A 23,323-nucleotide genomic window follows, 5' to 3' on the forward strand; every position below is an offset into this window, starting at 1 on the left:
AAAAATAACATAAAATGGCATTTTTGATCTTCTTGAACCACATTCATATGGTGATTAAATTAGGAAGTTTTTAGTTGTGTAAGTTAAGTTTAATACAGTAGCAGAAAGGCTAAGGATAAAAAAGTTACTCTTTAAAAGTTAAATACATTTCATCTGTTTCATAGGAGCATTTCAGAAATCGTATTTTATAGCTGCAGTGTGTTTTAATTTTAGATACTGTACATCTTTAACGACTTTCTAATTTATACAATTTTTGTTTTATTGTCAAAACATTTAATTATATCATGTCTTGAAGGCGTAAAGCTGTCAAATAAATCAGAGGCTCAGTATAAACATTTGGTGAATTGCTTTTGCTACTATACTGTAGTTGTTACTGGGCAGTTAGCGGAACTTTTTTAAAGCATTTACTCAGCAGGTACAGGACAACACTGGTACAATGAATTGCTGACTGCTTGTAAAACAGCAGGTAGTAATGCCCTCACTCTTTGTAATTCTGCTTTGTAAAATAAAGTGGCAAGATAGCGTGGCAGAGAAAGCCACTGTGCAGCGAATATGCTTCCTGCCTAAGGGCTGCTGGAAATTGCCAATCCTATTTCTTAAATAAATAAATAAATATTAAAAAATCAAATTGTTTCTGTTTTCCATAGCGAAAAAAAAAAAACCCGAAATTTTCAGCTAAAGAGGAAACAATTTGGCAACACGGGCGTGAAGAACAGAAAATGCAAAGACTGGATGTGTTTATGATTTAGTAGTTGTAGTAGAAAAACCTCAACAAACAAAACCAAAACAAACAAACAAAAACCCAAACAAACCTCCCCTTACCCACCCCCCCGATAAAACCAAACAACAAAACCACAACCCCCCCAAAACAAAAGCAAAATCCAAATCAACCATTAAAATGTTTAAACTTCCTATGAAAAAAGTCTTCTTTTTTTAACCAATATTTTGTTCCGGTGTTAATGGAACCTACTGGCTCCCCAAAGTGGGGGTTGGATGAAGTAAATTAGTTCTACTTTGAAGCTTTTCTTTTCTCCCCTTTCAGGATGAATGGGAAGGCCCTTGAATGAAAGCTGCTTTTCATTACTGCCACCACATACCTATTTGAAAGGAAGAGCTCTTTTAGCACATACAAACACTGGAGTAAAGGAAAGCTTCCTTTTTCTACCAGAAGACCATCAGCTAAACAGCTCCTAGCTTCTCTTTCCAGTCAGGTGGTTTCCAATCAGAGTTAATTACTCCAGTCATTTATTCTAATCACCCTCTCCGTATGGCCAGCAGTACTCTGTCACGGGGTGGCACGGCTTGAAGCCCGTTAGGTTTGAAAGCCACTGCAGGGTACTTGAGGCTCATTAGCGAGGCCTCTCCGCGCCGGGCTCTGGATCTGCTCGCCGGTTACCTCCCCGTGCCCCGTCGCCGCTCCCTCCCCTCCCCTCCTCCGGCCCCAGTTAACCCTTCCCTGCCTGCTTGCCTTTTGCTTGCGCAGGGAAGCAAGAGACTCGGCGCTGGAAACGGGGCATGCTCCTATTCGCAAACGCCTGGAAGTCGTTTGTGAAATGCAAAAGCACAAACCAGCTTGTCCTAAAGAAAGTGTAGGATTGAAAATACGGGCTGTTAAAAAAAGCGTTAATTTCCCTTATGCTCTGTGATAGGTGTACTTTAGGCTTAGGTTATACAGATCGGACTAGGTACCTAAAGCGCTTGTGTGGTTGTGGTGGGGAGGAACTATGGGGACCTTCGGTATTCCCGGGTACGATCAGTCCCCTGGAGTTATGAACTTGGAGACAAGGGCATGATAGCATCATCCTTCTGCTGATCTTCCTCTGGATAAGGGAGCTCCATGCCACAGGTATGGGGATTTATTTAAAAAATAATCTAGTAGTGTAACCCTTATCAGTCCAGGAGTGTTGGTTAGAATGTTGAGTAAAACCTTGTAATTTGGTTGTTGCTACTTTAAAACTTTGTGTAACATTGTGTTGGGTTTGGGGGTTATATTTTTTTCTTTATACTTGTTTTTCAATAATGGGAAGTAATGCCCTAGATAGATGCTTGCTTATTTGCCCTGTAAGCAGCAAGAGCTCTCTCTGGGGAGTTCAGTCTCTGAATTCAATGGCTGTTTGGAAGATGGAAGTTAAATACTGTTTTATTGCAGTATATTTTTATTTCTAAATGTTAGGGGAGGTTAGGCCATCTTCTATGAAGAAAAAAAATTATGGTTGATGTAAGGGAAAATGCTAGGCTTTTCTAGCATCTTACATAGCTTATAACTAGAAAAATCTAATTCATTAAAATGTTAATACCTGATCATATGCTTTTTTCAGCAGATAACCTCTGAATGTTAACAGTGTCTATTTCTTACACTGTTCCCACTAACAGGTTGCACCTAAGCATTCTGGTTCATGGCAGAGTAATATAAAGGTTATGAAAACTTTGCTCTCAACTTACTACAGAAAGTCTGTTGCACTTGGAGGTGTTTATACCTTGATTTCCTGAGCATGCTCAATATACTCACTGTATCACTTGTCTTTCTGTGTACAGCTGTCATAGTGGAAATGTGAAACAGGTTTATGTGAAACAAGGGAATCAAATCTCGAAGAAATTAAACTATCTGCAAGAAAGCATTATGAGCAAAACTAGTTGAAACTCAACATGCAATGCATAATGAAATGAGAATAAAAAAAGAGATTTTGTGTTTTCTAAGGGGGGGGGCATTTTAAGAAGTTAGAAGAAATAAAATAAATATAATCCATTTTCAGTTTGATTTATTTCAAGCATTGAACCTGACTCCTAGGAGCTATTTGTTCTGTTGCAAATTCCAATGCTAGCCAGGCTGCTCCCAGGGAGCAGGAGGCAGCCCATGGAATACACTGGGACAGGGCGTGACAGTCAAGATGAGGGCAGTGTCCTCCTTAATCAGAGACTATGGAAGTTCTTGTCCAAGGGTATTTGATAGAAAGTGACCCATCCTGAGCACCAGTTTGTCTGGATTCAGACTTCCTGATAGCTTACCTAGCACATATGCCAGAAGAAGACATTAGATGACAACCTGCTGTGTTTGGGCAAATTTGCAAAAAGCATTTAATTTTCCAAATGATATCTTCCACAGATTGGATTTTTTTTTTCTTAAATGCTGGAAGCAGAAGCTGATAATGTCCTTGATAAACAAATTTTCCCTTTCTCTGTCATTGTTAAAGTCAAATAATGATTCTCCTTTGTCAGTCCAGTTAAATGCCAACTTTAAGGAGTTTGATGTCCTTGCCAAACATACCTTGTATTGTCATCCTAAGCAACCACTCAGAATGTTTTTATAAAAAATCAAAGCTTCATTGTTCATAATAATCAAAAGGAAGCAAATCCTGCACTTATCTATATGTGCTAGCCTGAATGGGTTGCACATTTGTGCCACGTGATGATATAGTGCTGTTTCTTATATTTGTAACTGATTTCTTCAGATGTGGTACCATAACTGCCTTTGTAAATCTTGTGTTCTGTTCTCCAAAAGCTCTTGAATGCTTCTTATTCTGTGAATAAGTAGACAAGTCAAAAAAGATTGAAGTTACTTGTCTGCCTGAGTTGCATCTAAACTGTGTTTTGAATTTTAAATTCCTTGACCTTTTGTCATATACCGTTTCCTAATCTTAAACATTTTTTTTCTAGATTTCTTTTTCCCCCCCACAACTGGCTTCAAAGACAAATTAGATTAGACTCTACAGCTCTTCTAAGATATTCGCTTGTGCTATTTGCAGTGATTTGAAGACCATGTGTTTGCAACCATTTCTGTCTCCTCTTACATGCATACTTAATACTTGTTGATCATCACAGTTCTTGTGAATTGCATATACAACTGACACATCAAAGCACAGCATAAATGCTGCAAGCTGTTGAAACAGAGTGCAAAAATAAAGCAACAGTTGACTTCTACGGCTTAGGGAGTAAATCAGAAGGAAGAAACGTATGAGCCGTTTAGATGTAAAATATGTTAAAAATATCACTAGTTTCTCCCAGTTTGAAGTGTATTGTGCTGTCATTAACCAGATGGTATATATAGGCTTAAACTTTAAGGATTAAATGAAACAGTTGCACTGAGCCTAATACTTAACAGGAAAGCTGTTTCAAGTGTAGTTTGTGTTCACATAAACATGATCATGCAACTTCATGTTTCAGATATTTTCTAAAATGTCATGACCTTCATTGTAGTCAGTAAGTTTCACCATATATTCCATTACTATTATGCTAGCTCTGTATTCATTTAGGGTAAGTAAGCTAAACCCCTGTGACTGGCAAAGTGTACTCTAATCATAACACTTTCCTAAATTTCTATGTTTGACCTGTTTCTAGCTTCAGTGAATAAGCTTGTTCAGCCTCAAAGGTAAGCAAATTTTACATAGCTTAAAGTTTTGTAGTGCATATTTTGCACCTCTTTCTTAATGGGAAAGAATCTGAGATATAAAAAGGTGAATCACTGTTTACTGTGACAAATGCCCTTTCGGAAGGGTGTAGTACTCTGACCTTTTGTTTTGTCTTTGGCTAATACTTGACATTCAGAAGCAACTGTGATCATGTTGACAAGGCTGAAGGAGATACCACTTCCCTTGGCTTCAAGCATTCAAGTTAGCTGAAGTGTTAGAAGCAGTATACCTGCATTAACCTTCTGAGAGGAAAGATAACATTAGCTTGGCAGCACAGGATGCTAGTAGCATGGTTGCACAGCTTCACTGCTCAGTCAGCTGAATTAGAACACAACACTGCATTGTGAAATACAGTCGTATCTTGTGCATTTCGGTGTTTGGTGTCTTGTTGTTTGGTTTTTTTTCTTTAACGTAGAACTTCATTTAGGCTAATTTGACTGGGCCAGCTTGTCAGCTGTGTGGTTAACAGCCTGTGTTTCCATGGGTAATAGGTTCCAGATCCAGGCTGTCAGTCTGCATGCAAACAAGTGCTGGAGGAACTGGGAAAGGAATTACTGAATTTCAAGGAGGAGGGAGCTTCCTGCCTCCTTTTGGTGCGGTGTGTGAGGATTTTCAAAGGGATTTTCATTCACAGTCTTGGCCATGGGATGTTGTTGACTCTTCTGGAGGAGAGAATCCTCTGACAATGTAGTAGACATTTTAAATGTGGACAAAAAGTGCAGGGACGGAGTGGGGGGAAGTGGAAATGGTGGAGAAATCAGCAACACCTCCTGGTGTTAAGAATACTTGCTTTTAGCCACATTTGTAGTAATAAATGGTTATGGTCTAACTGGTTGTGGTTAGATTTTTTGTGTATCTCTAGGAACAGACAAATGCAAGTCACATACATCAGTATTACCACACTTATGAATAATGATAGCCATTTGTGTAATTCCACAACTGTAATTAATGATGGCTTTTATATATTATTTTTCATGTAGGGAAATTTAATAAAGACCTGCTGATTATTTTTTGTTCCTGTCGCAATTATTCTGTATCTTTTCTACCTCTGGCTAAGATGAAATCAAACAACTAGGAAGGGGCCTTCCTTGGTATTCTTTTCGAAAAGCATTTGTTGGTTTGTGGAGTCAGTTGGCTGATACAGTGATACCCACTTTTATTGTTGAGTAGGGCAGTTAGTGTTGTCACAACCGTGACCAGTGGAATATGTGAATAAATGAGGTAAGCCAGCATGTGAATTTATAGTTCATTAACTCTTGAGCACCAGTTTGTATGCTCAAAGAAAGGGATATACCTATTACTTGCCTTGTGGGCAAATCAGCCCTTACTCAGTGTGTGACATTGTAAGTACATTGCTTTGGGACCTGTGTTGGCTTTATTTAACCTGGTTTCAGTTTCTCTACATTATAGCGTCATCTTCGGAAGTTTGTGGTTCTAAGTCTAGCTCTCCAAAATATTCTCACAGCCATATGATTATGTCTTCTCCTGAGGGGTAACTTTGGAGATCCTGCAAGCTGGGATGCTTTACTTCACCTTTCTAAGTTGTTATGAATGCTATGAAGGCTGTGGAATTGCTCACAAGAGTAAAGATAAACATCTGTGTAAACGTTTTCACCATTGACATCCAAGGTAGATGTGTAAACATTGAAACTTAATGACAAAAATGCAACAGTTTTTGTGTTTATCTATATACTGTTCATGGTAAGTTGTAGCAATTTTGCCTTAAAATAGTGCTCTCAAGTTCGCAGATCATCATGGATATACTCATATCATCATGGATATATATGAATTTTTTTTTTAAGGGTGATCACTCCCTTCATGCAAAGAGTAACTAAGAACACTCCAAGGCAAGTTTTCATATTAATCTGAATCTTTTATTCCTGGCACCTAATGATAGACATTTCAGTTGAGATTAAAGCCAAATTTCAAAGGAAATGTAGCTTTCATTTTATAAAATACATAACAGCTGTCTGACTTGTCCATTTAAATTTAAAAATAACAGTTGTAGACTGAATATAGAAATCACCAAACGATGGAAAAGTGCTCAAGATTTTTAGCTAAACATGCCACTAATTTGTTCTTATTTTGGCAGTAGTTATATAAATTCAGATAGGAGTTTGAGTCATTAAATTGCAAAATATTTTTCTTTGTTTACATGCTGCTTATGTAGAATATATGTTGCCACAAAATTTCATTAAGTTATGCTATTACTGTTTTCTTTTTTGTTATTACTTAGTACCTTATTGTTAAATACAGAGAAGTAGGAGGAGCAGAAGAAGGGAAGCTTATCTTCCATAGGTCTCCTAGGTCTGAGCTTCTCAGATTGTTGACACCCTTTGTCCTGTAAAATCAGTTGTCTTCAGTAAAGCATCTGAGTTAAATCTTTTTATTAAGATTATATTTTTCAGAGTTCTTTTTCTATTTTATCCTGGTGTTGGTAACCAAGTAGAGAAATAAAGTAAAATGCTAGCTTTGGTTATAAAAGTAATGACGAATGTATTGGCAAAGCACTTCTGGAGCTCACACATTAAAAAAAAAAGAAGGAAAAATTAGATGGTTCTTACAATGTAAGCTGTAAAGTAATTGCTGGCTTTCTGAAGATTTTATGTTTAAAGCACATTAAAAAGACATTAAATAAAACTACATGCATTTACTTGGAACAGTTACTTGGTAAGTAAGAAACCCGCAACCACACAAACATTTTTGATGTCTGTTTCAGCCTTTGGAAATTTGTATTACCTCATGCAGAACTTGAAGTTTTCTCCTTAGTATGTCTGCTGTCCTCTTCCTCCTTCTGATATCTTCAAGAAAGGCTTGAGTTCAATAACTCTCTAGTAGCTTTTCATACTTTTTTTTCCTGTGATGTCTATCCATGTGATCAAATAGTGTTGCTGGTGAAAGTGTGTTTGGCAATTTACTGTTAAACACTAGTGGCTACTGAGAAAGCACAAAAGATAAAGCCAGCACTTCAAGAGTTAATATGTTATTAGGAGGACAGGAAATCTGGCAACTATTGCAGAAACTAGACCTAATGGTGCACACAAACAATTTGTCAGTCTTGGTAAATGTGAATAGCTTTCCACAAAGTGACTGCTTTTGCTTTGTTTGAGCAGCCTAAACTTTTCCTTTTCGGACTTTAAATCTTGGAAGTGAAATGTGATCCACATATTGAATCAAAATAATTTAATTCAAACCATATTTTGATTGGAACAAGGTTGACGTGGAAAGAAACTCTAGAATAAAAAAAAAAGTTGAAAGGACTTTCTATCATATATTTAGCAGGAAAATTTGAAACAGTTCTAATTAGGCTGAAAAAAACAGCCTTCTTCATTGTAACTTACAAAGGTCATATATCAATGTTAAGGCAGCATTACCAACTTGTGTCTGAAAGCCTGCACATGCAAACATAATTCCAGTTGTTTGGGTTTGCTGGTTTGGGTTTTTTTTTAAATGTATGTGCATACGCATACTTGCAAGCCAGGGTACGGACTTACTTTAAAGTAGTTACTTGGTCCTGCAGTTATATGGGTGCTTTGTCATGTGCAAGAAGAGTGTTTTTCACGTCAGAATTGTGTTTGTGCTAAAAATGTGTGAAAACTTAATTCATGCTTTTCATATATAAATATTTATCAAATGGAACATAAGAAAAGGAGACGCAATTATTTTTCGTGTTTCAAAGGAAATTCCTGACTTCAAAGAGGAATTAAAATATTTAAGCCATTAAAAGTAATAGGCGATTATTTGTACTTGAGATTTGTAATTCCGTACTTGCCAATGTAGTGTATTCCTGGGGTTTCTAGGTTTTGTTTTACTTTTTCAATTGAGTGAACAGGAAAGTTTATTCATGTATGAGGAGCAATTTTGGTTTCTCATCCAAGTTTCTGCTTCATTTTAACTATATAAACCACATTTTATATAGGTTGGACTTCTTTTGTGTCTTTCAGAGTTACATGCATGCTTTATGCTGTGCTTCCAAGATTACTTTGCTTTAATCAGCATAGGAATAAGGCAAACAAGTCTGTGGTCTGTTTCTGAATAGCTGGGTTATGAATAAATACCTGTGCTGGTGAAAAGAAATGCAGTAAATCTTCTCATCTAATTTCACCATTGGAATATCCTAATCTCAATCCCAGTATATATTCATTTTCAATAGACATCATTTCATATGAGATGTTATAGCATAATCTAAACCATAAAGAAAAGTAGGGGCTGAAAGCCAATACTAGTCGCTTTAAAGATACAAACCTTGATTCCAAGGGTATGATATTGTTTATGAAAATATATTATAATAAATGGTTAGAATATTTATACTGGAAAAAGGAAAAATCTTTCTGAACCTGCTGATTTTATGTTTTTGTCATTCCGACCATGTTTTACTAAATCATTTGTAATAGTATTAGATTGATACAGTCTTTGGTTGCAGACACTAAATTAATCTCCATTCATTACTTTCAGAAAACAGAGCAGAAAAAGATGTACATAAAATAATGAATTTCAAAGTAATTTGTGAAGAAGTAGTTTTGATTGCACATATTTAGTGACATCAAATTGTGCATTTGAAAAGTATTTATGAATAAACTAAAATTTCCGTGTATAAGATCAAAGCTTCTGTTTGTTGATGTGTCTGAAGCATTTCTACCTTGGGAAAGGAGAAATGGAAGTTACTAATAGGTGTTTGTGTTTGACATCTGTATACTGTACTTTTTAGCATATCTCAAGTGTTTTAGTCTCTGCCTAATAGATCTCATTAAAGAAACAGATATCAGCCCCAAGACAGTTTGTCAAAGTTAATATGAGTCTCTGTGGACAGAATTGACAATTTGTGTGTGGCTTCATGTGACAATCTTTTCATGGTCTTGTTTGATCCTTTAACAATTGGGCATTAGTCACTGATTTGTTCTACAATAACTCAATAGGATTGAATATAACTGTATTACACTGGACGTTTCAGAGGATTTTCCTGTTTTGCACATTTTCCTCAGAGCACACAGTAAATGATGTACTTGGCCTGCTGTGGGAGTGCTATCAATTGATTGGTTTGCTTTAAGAGCAGCATGGGAAGGATATTAGTATCCCACTGCTGCGTGCTGCATTTAACTTGAGCCTTAATGACCACTGGCTGTCCTGCATGCTTAAGTAATCCTAAATGCTTAGCATTCCATACCCTTGGCTTAGTTTTGTTAGAGGTAACTGCTAACAGTGACATTTTTAATTTTTTTTTAAAGCCTTCCTTTTAAAGACTAGATAGTTACGCAAATTGGAGCTTTCCAAGTTCTCAGACATTTGGATTAATTTTGTTTGGGGTTGTTTTGTTTTGTTTTGGTTTGTTTTTTTAAGGAGAACCCATACTTAAATAGTATATGCCAGTGCAGGTATAAAGTGTATCATATGTCCTGGTACATTGTGGTGTTCTCCTGGGAAGTCTACTTGATTTTTTAATCTTTATACAGACTGCTAACTATTGTTCCTCCATTGATTTTGCCATAGCATAAGCACTCCCCTCCAACCAAGAGCTTAACTGTGAACTTGAAATGCCAAAGAAGCTTACTAGTCTTTGAATTTGTGTGCTACGTTTGGAGTGTCTTTCAGGGGCCTGGGTGTTGATGCTGACTGTAGTAATTTTTTGTTTAGTGTTTTTATTTATGATTTGGCAAATAAGAAGATTTAAAATGGCCTAAGATGGGGAAAAAATATCTACTTTTGAATCTGTAAAATTACAAGTGTAAGATAATTTTAAACTTGAAAATGAGAAGTAAATTTGGGATGGCTCCCAGCCATTTCATGGAAAGGCAAAAGGGTGTGTTTTAGTTTTGCTTTTTTAAGAAAAAGTCATGCTTAGATATACTGGTAATCTGAGGAGAATTGCAGAGAGATATTTGTATAGTTATTCATGCCCAAAACCTTTGTGAGGGTAATCTGACCCATTACAAATCTAGCTTTTGAAGAAAAGGGAAATATGAACCACCTCTGCACACACTATATACATGTGTATAATCACAAGTCCTTAATGCTGTTTTTCCTGTCATTAAATAGTTACAATGATAACAGTAAGCATATTCCAGGGTTAATTTTTTTGTAGCAGCATAGCAAGAAAATTAATTCCTATGATTGTCATTTGCTGAGCCCTGTAGAATTTTATGGCTGCACATTGTAGTATTATGGACACTCATGAGACTCCTGACTGGTTTTATCTTATTAAACAATTTTGAAATCATTAATTTTTAATTGGCCTGCTTGTGGTTTTTTATAGTTTTAATTGTGTGCCTGTGTCCAAATGTTGGGTTTTTTTAATTCAAAAAGGAAAAAAAAGAGAAAAGTAAGAAAGAAAAAATCCTGTCTAAGCATATATGTTGTAAGGTATTTCCATATGAGAAACCAAAGGGATACTATACTGTGTGGTAATTCATTTTAAAGAATGCTTTCAGCAATTCAGTATCCTAATAAAAATAATAATAAAAAAAAAGAATGATATGATGTCAAAGATATGTACAGGTCTTTTCTTGATTGAAAGTTCTAATTAAGTGAATCGAGGAAAAGTAACTGAAATTAGCTGTCAGAAAGTCACATTTAAATGAGTGATGATCTGGTGTGGCAGTAAACATTTAAATGATATAAATTGCCATTTAAGTGTATGGTTTAATGTTTGTCATGCATTAATATGACATGAGACTGCAGTGACAATCAAGCAGCTTGCTCTAATTTGAACATATTTAGGGCTTTTGTGTGGAGTGCACCACACAAATTAAGACAATTGCTGGTTTTATGTGTCAATTTAAATGTTGTTTTCAGGCATCGGTTAATGAAACAAACCCATCATTTTAGTGTGCAAATTGCAGAGTGATTTCCCTGGTTTTCAGATTAATTTTAACTTCCTCTGCTCAAAATTAGGAATTTCCTTTACAAAGAAAATGCCATTTGTTTCCTTAGATGAAGAGAATATCAGACTTTGTTATGTTTTGCTCGCTCGTTCAAATAAGAATATATTGAACCATCTGTATAAAGCAGAAGAATCAAACCCTGGTAGTGACTCAGTTGAGATGAATTAACTCTTTAGATGACAATGATTTTTAGGTTGTCTTTTAATGCATTTGTACTGTATCTAATAGCATTATGAAGATATTATTGTTTGGATGCTTTGTCTTCAGAATTGGATTGTAACTGGACAGTATCTTCAGAAAAGTGGCTTAATCGTTCAGTATAGTACTGCTTCTGTATACGTCTGTATAAGACATATATACAAGACATTAATAGAAGTAATAGCAATTTGATACTCCAGCACGTTAAATAATATGTACCCTAACAGCCCTAGTTAGTTCAGTTTCCCCAAGTCTGTCGATCTCCCTATCAGAATCAGAGTATCATGCTGTTACTGTTCACTGTGCAGACCACACAGAAAAGCACTATTGCATCTTGAAAGTTCATAAAAACATTGCCAGCTGTCCATAAATGCATAAATGCTTTCCACTTACTGTTTTTTTTCTTATTCCCACTATTAAAGTTTTAAAAGCAAGGTCATCTGATCAGTGTGGAGTAGGGCATGAGACGGGCATCTATCACAGGGCAACCTTATTTTTAGTAAAATGTCTAACATACTATTAACAGTTCTGTATGTAGACCTGTTATGATTTTTGTATGGTATTAAAAAATGCTGCAACTTAGTAATGACTAAATGATGACTAACTGGCAAACTCAAGTTTATGTATTTTCTCTCTGTTTTGTTTTTTTTTTTTCACAGGCATTAGAAAGTGAGTTTGTTTCCTGCCAGCTTCACCAGTGGATTGATCTGATTTTTGGGTACAAACAGCAAGGGCCAGAGGCTGTTAGGTCCCTGAATGTATTCTACTATTTGACTTATGAAGGAGCTGTTAACTTGAGTTCAATAACAGATTCCATATTAAGAGAGGTAAGTTTGTACTTTAAATACAGGAAACAAAAATCTTTGTTAACCACTACAGTATTGGAAGTGTAAAGACTCCACCTTCAAGGCTGAATGTTCAAATCTTTGAGTTTTCTTGTGGTTTGGCTAAAGACCAGTCAAGTGCAAGGTGCCTGAACTGGTTGTCACAGCACTGAAAATTAGGAGAACAAGTATGCAAGTTGTTGTTAAACTCTGTGCACCGCACCTGTATTCAGCACAAAGTGGATGCCAGCATAAAAATAAATGTTGAAGGGTTGCTTCAGTTGCTGAGGACAGTAATTTTTCTTGATTTGGCTTGCACTTTTGAATATACTTTATAGTTTTAACAATTCTCTTTTAATGCAGTCCTGCATATGTAGTACACATCAAACACCATAGTGGTGTAGCTTCTGTTATTTTTATTTGGTTTGCTATCAGATTAATAATTTGGCCTGTATTTTTCATATGCAAAAGTAAATATTCAAACACTGGAAAGATCAGTAGTCTCACTCAGACTGTGTACTATTCAGAAAATCTATTTGTTAAAGTATCCCTTAGGATATCGTGGGCTTAAAGACTCCTCCCTCCTCCATGTAATCTGATGTTTAAAAATAAAGGGCAGATTGGGGTAGGTGATTAAAATAGGCCTTGGATCGGTTTTATGTCTTCTGTTCAGACAATACATTGGTGTCAAGTGTAGCTGTAAGTATATTAATTACAGAATAAATGTAACTGGATCTTTATTATAAAATACCCTGAGTTCCTGAGAATAAAGTAATATGCATGCTATCAATTATTTTATTTAAAAGGGTGAGTAGATGTATACTAACAGGGAATATACGTGTTAACTGAATGAAAACAAGATTGAAGACATCATTTCTGCTTACAAGTATTAGGTTTGAAGTTCACTGTAGATTGAGGCTAATCTCAATTGAAAGTTTTTTTTACTTGTTGTTTAGTGAAAAATTATCTGGGAAGTAGACAAGTATTATTTCATGTAACAGTGTTCTCTTTAGCTACCGGCCATCTAGCTGTGTCACCTTGATATTCTCTGGATAAGAAGTCACATTGTAGCAACACAGTGGTGGCTTGTAGATGCAGTGGAAGGGTTTAGGGGATGTATAGGGCATGTGGTGGCATACAAGGACTGGCTTAAGTACCAAAAGTGATGGCTGGATGAGGTCATTATATGGATTGCCATCAGTCTACAGACTGCATCTTGGTCCACTTTGAGCTAAAATACAGAGGTTGCACATAAATACATAATACATTTAATGGAGCTAAGAAAAGAGATACTGGAACACTTGGCTTTAAGAAAAAAATGTCATAATCTGGGTTTGAAACCGTTATTGAGCCAATGGCACTGGATTTTCACCCTATCATATTTTTATTTAATTCATAATGTTTGTCCTCTGTACACTGACAAGAAAATACTCTTACTTTGTAAGAGTATTTTTTAGATTCTTGAAGTGCTAGGTTTAAGTATGAGATTAAAAAAATGACTGGGCATTGTGTGTAATGTGTTCTTAATTTTTATATTAAATTAACCATCATTTATGAATCTAATAATTGAAGTAATATTAATCAAAATAGTGGTCTGCCACACACAATTTTTATGTAGTTCTAAATTTTTCTAGAACAGTTGTATTATCAGTTTAACTGTGATAGGTTCTACTTGTGTCATAGCTTAAAAACAAGTAATTTAAGACCAGGGAAGTTACAAATCTGGAAGTGTGGATCATCTCAGTTTGAGAAGCATTCACTTCATACTTCTATAAATATATAAGTATATTTTGAATTTTGTCATGGTTTTACTGTACTTCAGTACAAGTTTCATATTTTGGGTTATTCTGTGCTGCCTCAGCTGAGTGGCATATAAAAAGGAAAACAGGAGAGAGAATAACAGCCTTGTAGAGTTCAGAATAATGGAGTAGCTTAGCAGCAGCAGCATTTCAAACCACTACTGATGGTGTCAAAAATACATGCTGATGAATGCAGGCAGCAGAATGAATGGTTATCTTGCAGCATTTTCATTCTGAGTTACTAGAAGATTGGTCCAATAGAATGTTTTTATTTAGTATTTTTATGCAGGTCAGCAAAACAGCAAAAAGATTCCTGTTTAGTAGTATCCCATGCTATTTGCATGTATTTTTTTAAAGCATTTTTTAATTATGTAAATGTGTATATGTAATTTGAAATGGTACACAGGATCAGCTCTGGTGTGATATTGATAGTGCAGAGATTTAATGACTGTCATCACCAGTGGTGCGTTATTCTGTTTTTACTTATGAGTAGAGATGAAAGTAGTAAAAAATCTGTTTGTGTGTACATCTATGTGCATAATCATTCTATATCTATGTGCTAAATGAATTTATCATGCACCTTTGACAACCTCACCTTCTTCCTGCTTACTAATCCATTTCCCTGAGGACCCATGCTAACGTTCTGTACTGCTGAGCAGCTTCAATCAGCATTTATTTTTCTCCTTCAGTCAGCTTGCTAGAAAATATTTCTTCTTTTCTCCACCAAATTCCTGTTTAGAGGCCGAATGAATTTCTGATCTGGACAATTAACAGTATGTTTAGGCAGGCATGACACCTCAGGTTTAGTATCCATTTATGAGGCAACTATTAAACCAGAGATTTTACTCTGGATTTTTTTGTTTTCAAAAAGGATGCTTTTGACTTTCTTCTCTTGATAAGTTTCAGGGTTTGGATCTTTAAATCTTAACAGTTGTAGCAGACAAAATATTTTTATTTGCAAGCATGACATGGAGAAGTTTCTGTTTGCTCTATGAGTTGCAAGTTACAAAGTCTTTTAGGTATCCTATGGAAATAATGGCATGTGCTTAAACCATGGTAATTTCTCGACATAGATAGTCTATACTAAGCCTGGACCACATCAGTGATGAGAAGCCTATGATACATGTGTTTCTGAAGTATCTTCACAGATAGGAGTATGGGTATTGGTGATCTAAGTCATCAGGAGAGGCCACACACAGAATAATAGTGGAAGGAGCTGAGGAGGGGAGGAGTGTAGGTTAATGCAGAATTTCCTTAGGTCTCCTAAATGGCTCCAACTGGCACCTTTATTTTTATAGGCAGTCAGGTTATATATATTACAAGAAGGAAGCACTCGTCTAGGAAGGAAAACTACTTGATTAAAACCATATTCCACCTTTTTTTTAACTGAAAATGTAGAACTTTTACATCCTCTTGTACTGCTGTGAACAATTTTTTCCTGCCATTCTTTCTGCCTATGGGAATAAAGGAAGTAAAGTATTTTGAAAGGATCTGACTGCTATAATAGAAAATTTTAAACTAAAATGCAAACCGTGGGCCACATGCTACCTTTTGGCAGATAAACCCTGGGGAGTGCAAAGCTTGCATAATTCAAAGGCAAATCTCAGGGGGAGGGAAGTAGATCAAGAGAGAAGGGTTTGAGTCACAGTCAGTGGGGGAAGGGAACTGTAACCAGGAGGAGCCAGGCAAGAGATCCAGTATATCTGCTGGCATATCTGTGTACTACTCATCCTGCAGACACCATTCCTTTATCCTCTTCTTTTTTCTCTAGCCATTTTAGCAGCATTGTCACTGACTCTTGATTCTTTCTTGTGTATCTTCCTGAAGGAGGTTACAAGTGTAGGGAGAAGTTGCTGTTCAGCTGACAAGTAGTAAATATCACATCTCTTTATGGTGGAAAATATGGAATTTGCCAGCAGAGGGATGCTGTATAACTACCTTCTGTTGACTTGTTCTTGGACATCATGTTTTCATCTATGAAACTCCAAAGCACAAGATCTGCTGTGGAACGTTTTTTTTGTTGCCTGTATGGAATAGGCAGGAAGTCACTGGAGCACAGATAAATGTCATCCAACCATTCTGGAGAGAATTCACAGCACCTTTTTATCAGAAATTCTACTCTCTTTTTACGATAGCTGTCCAAGGATGGCACAAAAAATAGTAGAATTAGACCCAAGTCATTCAGACAAGTAACTGATTAAGAGGTGAAGCACAATCCATAGAAAATATTTTGTATCTTTTGGACTGAATTGTGGGTATTCCATTAGTGTCTTGGTCAGAAGACTGGAAATTCCTCTTGTCTCTGGCATAGTGTAACAAAGGTTGATCATGAATTTGGGCTGCACACAGAATTACTGATTACAAGTCAATGTCTCCAGTGATATCCCTATGTAGCTAGCATGACACTGGTTAAGCATAAAGAAAAGAGATTATGTTAATAGTGAGAAGGCATAATATTACTTGAAGAACACGTCATCAATATACTACAGGAATCCCTGAGCCCAGGAGTCATACTAGATTTTGTAGAATGCTTAGTGAAAACCACCTAACCATACTATTTAAATAATTTTTAAAATATCATCTGATACGAATTAGCAGTTAAGGAAGAGTGATGATTTTTACATTTGCAACAATAGTTCAACAAAGGTGAGAATAAGGCCCATCCAATTAATAGTCTGCATGCTTTCATTAAGTGATTTGCTTTTAGCTGTAGATGATTCAGTTGTTTCATAGATTTTCCTTTGAAGAGAAGATTCCTTTTTGTTACAGGAAGGTAATCTGTTTAACATTAGGAAACAGTTTTCTGCATCCTATCGGCACCTTTATTTCTACGCTTGATGTCTTATTTCCATATGAACTGAAACTTCAAAAATTGTAAAGAATCAGCTTGGACATAGCATTTGGTATGTTATTTAAATGTGCCACTTCTGATTTTATAAAAAAGATGAAATAATTCCTTTATTTTCAGTTTTAAGGCATATGGGATAAATTATTTATGGATAATAGCTTTTAAATGTTGCCTGAGATTAATATCTTTTGCTAAGTTTTACACGTCTTAGACCTATCTCTTACGAGTTTAATTTTATTTTTAAATATTTACAGTTTGAGAGACTTCTGTGCTTTCCAAAAGAAGTTACAAGGATGTTTAGTTTACATGACCCTAGTTTCATGACAGCAGTAGCAGATCTGATATCTTATCCCAGAGAAAGCATTTTTGGCCTGTCTTCTAGCTGTGTTCATGGTGGGAGTTAATAGCATATTTCAGCTCTAACTCAGCTGGAGAACTCTGACAACAGTGAATCTTTCACAAAGTATAAACACGACTTGTATTTATAGCATAGTTAACATTTACTAAATAGTTGGGGAAATGATCAGTCTGTTTTTAGCAGGTTGGGCAACAGTCTTTGTTGTGGCTGCAGTAAGCTTTAAAAAGTAGGATAAAGTGATTAGAAAATACTGTCAGAGAGCAGTAAATTTAGATGTGCTGTGTTCAGTAAGTAATGAATTCATCAGGCAAAATTCAAAGTTCTGCAGAAACAATCTTTGAATCATCTCTGGCCAGAAGTGTGTTGCACAGATGGCATGCTTGACGTTATACAGCACAGGAACAGTGTGAAAGGCCAAGTAAATGTTAAGAATCAGTCTCGTTTTAATTGCAAATTTGTAATAAAATATCGTTATATGGAACCAGCATTAAGAAGCCTGTATTCAAAGGAAGCATGCTGATTTCATAGCTGAGGAAAGGTGGACTTGTCAAGTGCAGCCAGTCCTGTGCCCTGGTCTTTCCCTCTGAAGGTGTGTGAATCTTGTGCAGAGCAGGATAACAAAAACAGGGCCTCTGATGCTGTTGTGGGTGGGCAGATAGCACTGCTGCATGAAATCAGCTTGTCTGAGTATCGGGACTCACTCACGAAAAGATGAACTTTTGTAAAAGGAGCACTAAAATAATAGAAGACAATTACTGCCACCAGTTTGTATCATTTACCTTTTAATTCAGACAGCTGACACTGTGACCTGTCTGTAATGATGGGCGTAAACAGGCAAAATGAGCATAAGCAAGTGTTTGCTGTGATATCTGGGAGGTGTGACACTCCTTTGATTCCATCCAGCCCAGAATCTGACATGATGAATAGAGGGTTTATTGCCCTTTGTTTTAAATTCATTTTAACTGTATTTACTACAGGACTTAGACATAAAAGTATTCATCTAGGTTTTGATCTGGAAAAATGTTTGTCCTGCATGTTCTTTTTTGTCCATTACAGAATAGATTCTAATTTTGTCTGATGCTTCTGCCTCTGTATCCAGTAGGAAAAAGAGTGATATTTTAGAGTTAATAAAAGCAGGACTCAGATGCCTGATATATAAGGATTTAAAAAAATTAACACAACTACTTTGGCTGGAAGCAGTAAAGCTTTCTGGAAGGAGGTAACTCATGTAAATTAGTTCTTCAGCTTCGAGTGCTTTTTTCCTCAGCCCCTGATTGAAATTCAAAGGATAGAAATTTTCAGCACAGTCAGTTACCTCACCTCTTCTTGCTTGACCTGTTTTGTGGTTCTATCAGAGCCAGAGAGGCCTTGAGACCCCCTGGGCTCTTTACATTTTCATTTGTGCCTGGCTGGTCAGTCTTAGATAGCTGACATATTTGTTGGCCAGCATTAAATAAGAAAGAGTAATCAAAAGGTAAACAAGGAATGGAAGAAAGTGATGTTCATAATCCTTCAAAAATAACTTTTTTTTAGTAAAAAGTATTTCCATTTTTTAACTTATTTTTCTCTTCTGTATGTTTAAAGGATGAGATATACTAGTGTATAATAGCTACAGTTAACATACATGAATTCATTTAGCCTTGAATCAAACATGGAAGTGAACAGGATACAAAAACTTCATTACTGTTTTTGTCATCAACATGATTTGATTATTTGCAGACTCCATGCAGTCCAAGCTATATCTGTGTTAACTTTCACAGTAACTGGGAAACAGAAATTTTTTGACAGCAGTGTTTTCATTCTGTTCTTATTGCAACCTAGGGTGTCCAACTCATCAGTGTTCCCACTGTGTTTGCAGGCACTGTGTTCTTTACTTACCAAACTGTATTATATTAGTTATTAGTTATATTTGAACAAGAGCTGCTAGTTGAGTGAGAAAACATGTGGTCAAGCTGAAGGTGGTTTTCCTCAGTGTCCAAAACTGAAGTCTCATCTAATTGTTACATTTTAGTAAATGATAACAAAAATTCCATACATTGCAGTAGAGAACTCAGATAATATTGTACCCATACTTTGAAAACAGCAAGTTTGATCTTCCAAGTAGTACTTATTAGTTAAATAAATATATTTCATAGTTTAGCCAAATGAGTTCTTTTTCACAGTTGTTATAGATTCTGAAAGATGATCATATAAAACAGTTTAAGGACAAATGTTGGATTTTTACATCAGTTTATTAACCTCCTTCAGATCAAAATGGTTTATTTTAATGAAGCTTTTTTATTTAATAAATAGAGATGACATCAAAGTTGAAGAAATTCCATGGAATGTGAACAGATTGGAATAGCTTCCTTTTTTCTGGAGGAAAAAGTTTTATATGGAGTTGGCTAAGTAGGAAGTAGACTATGTGAAGGTAGCAAGTTTTGACGGTTAGGTTTAGCTGTTTAGGGAAGTGGATGAATAATGTCAGAAATCAGTGTAATTTCAAGTTATTGCACAGAACAGTGCCACTACTTTCTATGTGATAATTACTGATTTTAAATGAAAGCAATGAGCTGCTCTCTTAAAACCTTCAACTGCCACAAAGGAGAAAGACATGAAGCAGTTTTGGTTGTGGTGCACATATAAAACATTTGTTATATTTTTATAAACATTTTTATATAGTTTTTATATTTTTTAAAATAGAGCTGCTTAGGATTTTGCTTGTACTGAATCCAGTTTTATTGTAGGTCTGTAAATTCATCTTAACTTTCTTTTTGGATTCTTTTTACTTTGTCAGTCTCTTTGAAGTACCACCAGACCTGTTTTTTTAGTTCTAGTTTTTTTATCTGCTTCTTTCCAGTAGCCAAAGATTTAGGTGTTTTGAATGAGCACATCAGTGCTCCAGATAGAGATACTGTTTGAAATTATCCATGAACCCAGTGCCTCTGAACATTATTGAGTGACATTTGTTTCTGTTGGTTGTGTCTGCTCTGACTAACTGGTTTCTTTCAGATTGGCAGCTGGGATTACGCTGCAGTAGACGGACAGCTGCGTGAACTGGAGATTGCAGCCAGGCCATGCTATGCCTCTGTCCAATATGCCTGGAATGTATATATTCAGATTGGAGTAACTTGCGTAGCCCTGAGGGGGATCTCTTTGTATTCTCACAAGCTGTGATTACTTCCTGTTTTACTTTAATGACTACCACGTAATTGTCATACTGATTTGTCTGGACAAAAAAGGCTTAATTTTAATTTATTCTCACAGAAAATTTCTTAATGTAGTTTAAGAGCTGGCTTGGTGTCTTTGTTTTTAAAGGTGTGGTGGAAGGTGTCCTGTGCTGCGCTCCCTTCTACACTTTTAAGTGATTCATACATTGAATTGCAAATAGCTTTGAGAAAAGAAATCTGTGTAGGGTAACTTCTCCCCCCCCCCCTCTCCAGGTATCTTTAGCGGTTTGGACTTAATAAGTAGCAAGTGGTTAGACTAGTAAGCAACTTCCAAACAGACAACTGTGGTATTTTGAACAGACAGAAGGAACTGAATTTAAGGAGGAACGGAGGTCGGATACTATACAACAGATGTGTTTCTTCCAGGAAAGCTATAAGGAAGGAAGAAAAATACCCCTTGATTCATTTATATATGATGGCTTTTATTTATACTTTTTTATGTTGTTTTGTATAATGAGGCATACTCACTTTTGTAACATATATCCCTAATGCACCACAGCAAACAAAAGTTATGCACTTTTTATTTCATACCAACATGCTAGTGTACTCTAATGATGTCCCCCTCCTCCTCCCTGCAGGTTGTTGACAGTATTTCTGCCCCGCTTCAGCTCTGAACCTATAAACTTGTGTTGCTGGAGTTGAAGTAGTAACTGCATTAGTCGGCTGCAACAGGCATCTTTTACACTCTGCTTGGTTAATGGAGGGTATGTCACAAGCATTTTTAGTCAGGTTTAATGATACCTAGAGAACAGTATGTAACTCTTGATCTTGTATCTTTTCTTTAGCCTTTCTTCTCTCCTTCTTCCCTTCCTTGTGATTTATTAGATTTCAAAGCTAGTGTAGGTAATTTTATTTAAACCAGTACATTAAGTGAACAGAGCAATGATTAAAACAAAAAATTAAATGATTCAGTATGAAAGGGTTGATTTGTGAAACTGAAATAAGAGAAGGATTTTTCTGGTTTGACATGAAGAAATTGGGTTGCTCATCTTATTTCAATGGCTGGGAGCGTGTCAATTTATGATACTAACATTTGAGCACTGTATTTTTTCCCTGGGTCAAGTGTAGTGCAATATCCCTAGGGCAGTTGTACAGTCGGCAAGCATATACATTGCCTGTGTCAGAAAAGCATTTTGCCCATTTTTCACAATCTTGATCTAACAGGGATTGTTATGAAACCAGAGGAGATGGTACTACAAAGAGCTTCTCTGCTTCTATTCTATAATCTTTAGCCTGTTTCCAGCAATTTTATCTAATTGTTATGAATCCTGCTTGTTCTCCAGCTAGTGTTATCTGTGTTTCTGTAGTCTGTGAGGAATTTAACTCAGAATCTTACCATAGGACTGCGACTATCTGGTAAGAAGAGGTTTTGTGATCACTTGTTATCAGAGCTTGATTTTAATCACTGTCCCATGGGGAAAGGGGCTAGTCAGTTGGCTGCTAAGCCATTCAACTTCTGTTGAATGGCTTTCTGAGGGGAAACCTGTCAAATAGTCTGTGTTCTCTGATGCTGTAAAGCAACATCTGGGTGGAAGGAAAGGGAAAGCAAGTAATCATAATTGCATATTGCTCAAGCCAGTAGAAATCACTGAGGAACATGTGTGTAAACCTTTTTGAATATTGAAAAGTGAGGTAGGAACGGCAGAGAGCCAAAGTAATTATTTTTGCAAGGGCTCTTATTTTCTGGACATAAATACTGGGTAGAAACATGGAGGATGAACCCAAAACATTTTCTGTCCCTAACATGTATGCTGGAAGAATAATTACAATGCATTATGTTATTTCACCTGGCTTTTCAAATGTTTGGCAATTAAAATTTACAGATTTGAGAAATAACTGGAAATACTTTAGTGTAGATCTGTAAAGGCACATTGACTGAAAGTAGCCTCTTCGTAACAAATGGTGAGGTTGTAGGTTGTACATTCAGACAGAGGTGTGTATTTTAACATGGATATGCCCTGCCGTTAGACTTCTCAGACATTTGTGTCTGAGCAGGCATGATGAAAGCAACTCTGAACTAGTCTCTTTAAGGGTCTTTAAATCTAGAGTTAAATGGTGTATGTCTTGCCTTTTAAGTATATGGGCCTTCATTTCAGAATCTGAGTTCAAAACTAAAGACCGTTTCATTCTTTCTCTGTGACACTCACTGCAGTTTCCCCTCCACCCACCCTCCCTCATATTTAATTTTATAGTTCTTTCAGACATAAACATGAAAAAAAAAGCAATTTTGACTTAGTTTCTGAGTGTTGCTGCAAAGAAAAGTAACAAACATCTGTTTTTACCTTAAGTGCATCCATATGTTCAACCTCCCCATCACCCTCCTTCCCAAAAAATTTACAGCCGTATTTGGTGGGTACTGCATATTGTTGAATTAACTTTCTTCACAGTTAGATTAGAGGGTAAGTTCAGAAACTGAAAATATCCATACTTAGTAGTGGCCAGAAACGACATTATATCTAAGCCAAGTTTTCAGTTTTTTTACCCTTCCTCTTTTAATTTACTTCCCTATTCCCTTTCTCCCCTTCGTACCCTACAAGAAAAGGAGATTATCCAAGTTATTGTGGTAATTGGATAAATGCTAACTTGTGAAATTTTCTGATTGCTTTCGTGCTTTAATTAACATTCATGATAATAATACCATGTTTGTCATATAAGTATGATTTGAGATGTATACAGTGTCGATTATTGAAAAGGGTTAGTACCCTTGTTTCATTTTATTACTTCTTGTTGTAGCATCTGGAACAATTCTGACCTTACCAAAGTTTTGTTTTAGTAGAGGATTAACAGGAAGAAGGCTATTTTA

General features: G+C 36.1%; 1 protein-coding gene across 3 annotated transcripts in view; it reads left to right on the forward strand.

Annotated features, from left to right (window-relative positions):
- Nucleotides 1-23,323, forward strand: part of LRBA (LPS responsive beige-like anchor protein) — a 395,364-nt gene that overhangs the window by 325,092 nt on the left and 46,949 nt on the right. For all 3 annotated transcript variants that reach the window (XM_031046772.2, XM_031046774.2, XM_031046773.2), the window contains one exon: nucleotides 12,142-12,309. In XM_031046772.2, coding sequence (XP_030902632.2) covers nucleotides 12,142-12,309 — 168 coding nt within the window. The remainder of the gene's footprint in view (nucleotides 1-12,141; nucleotides 12,310-23,323) is intronic.

Source organism: Melopsittacus undulatus, chromosome 7, assembly GCF_012275295.1.
Source record: "Melopsittacus undulatus isolate bMelUnd1 chromosome 7, bMelUnd1.mat.Z, whole genome shotgun sequence".
Taxonomy (NCBI): Eukaryota; Metazoa; Chordata; class Aves; order Psittaciformes; family Psittaculidae; genus Melopsittacus; species Melopsittacus undulatus.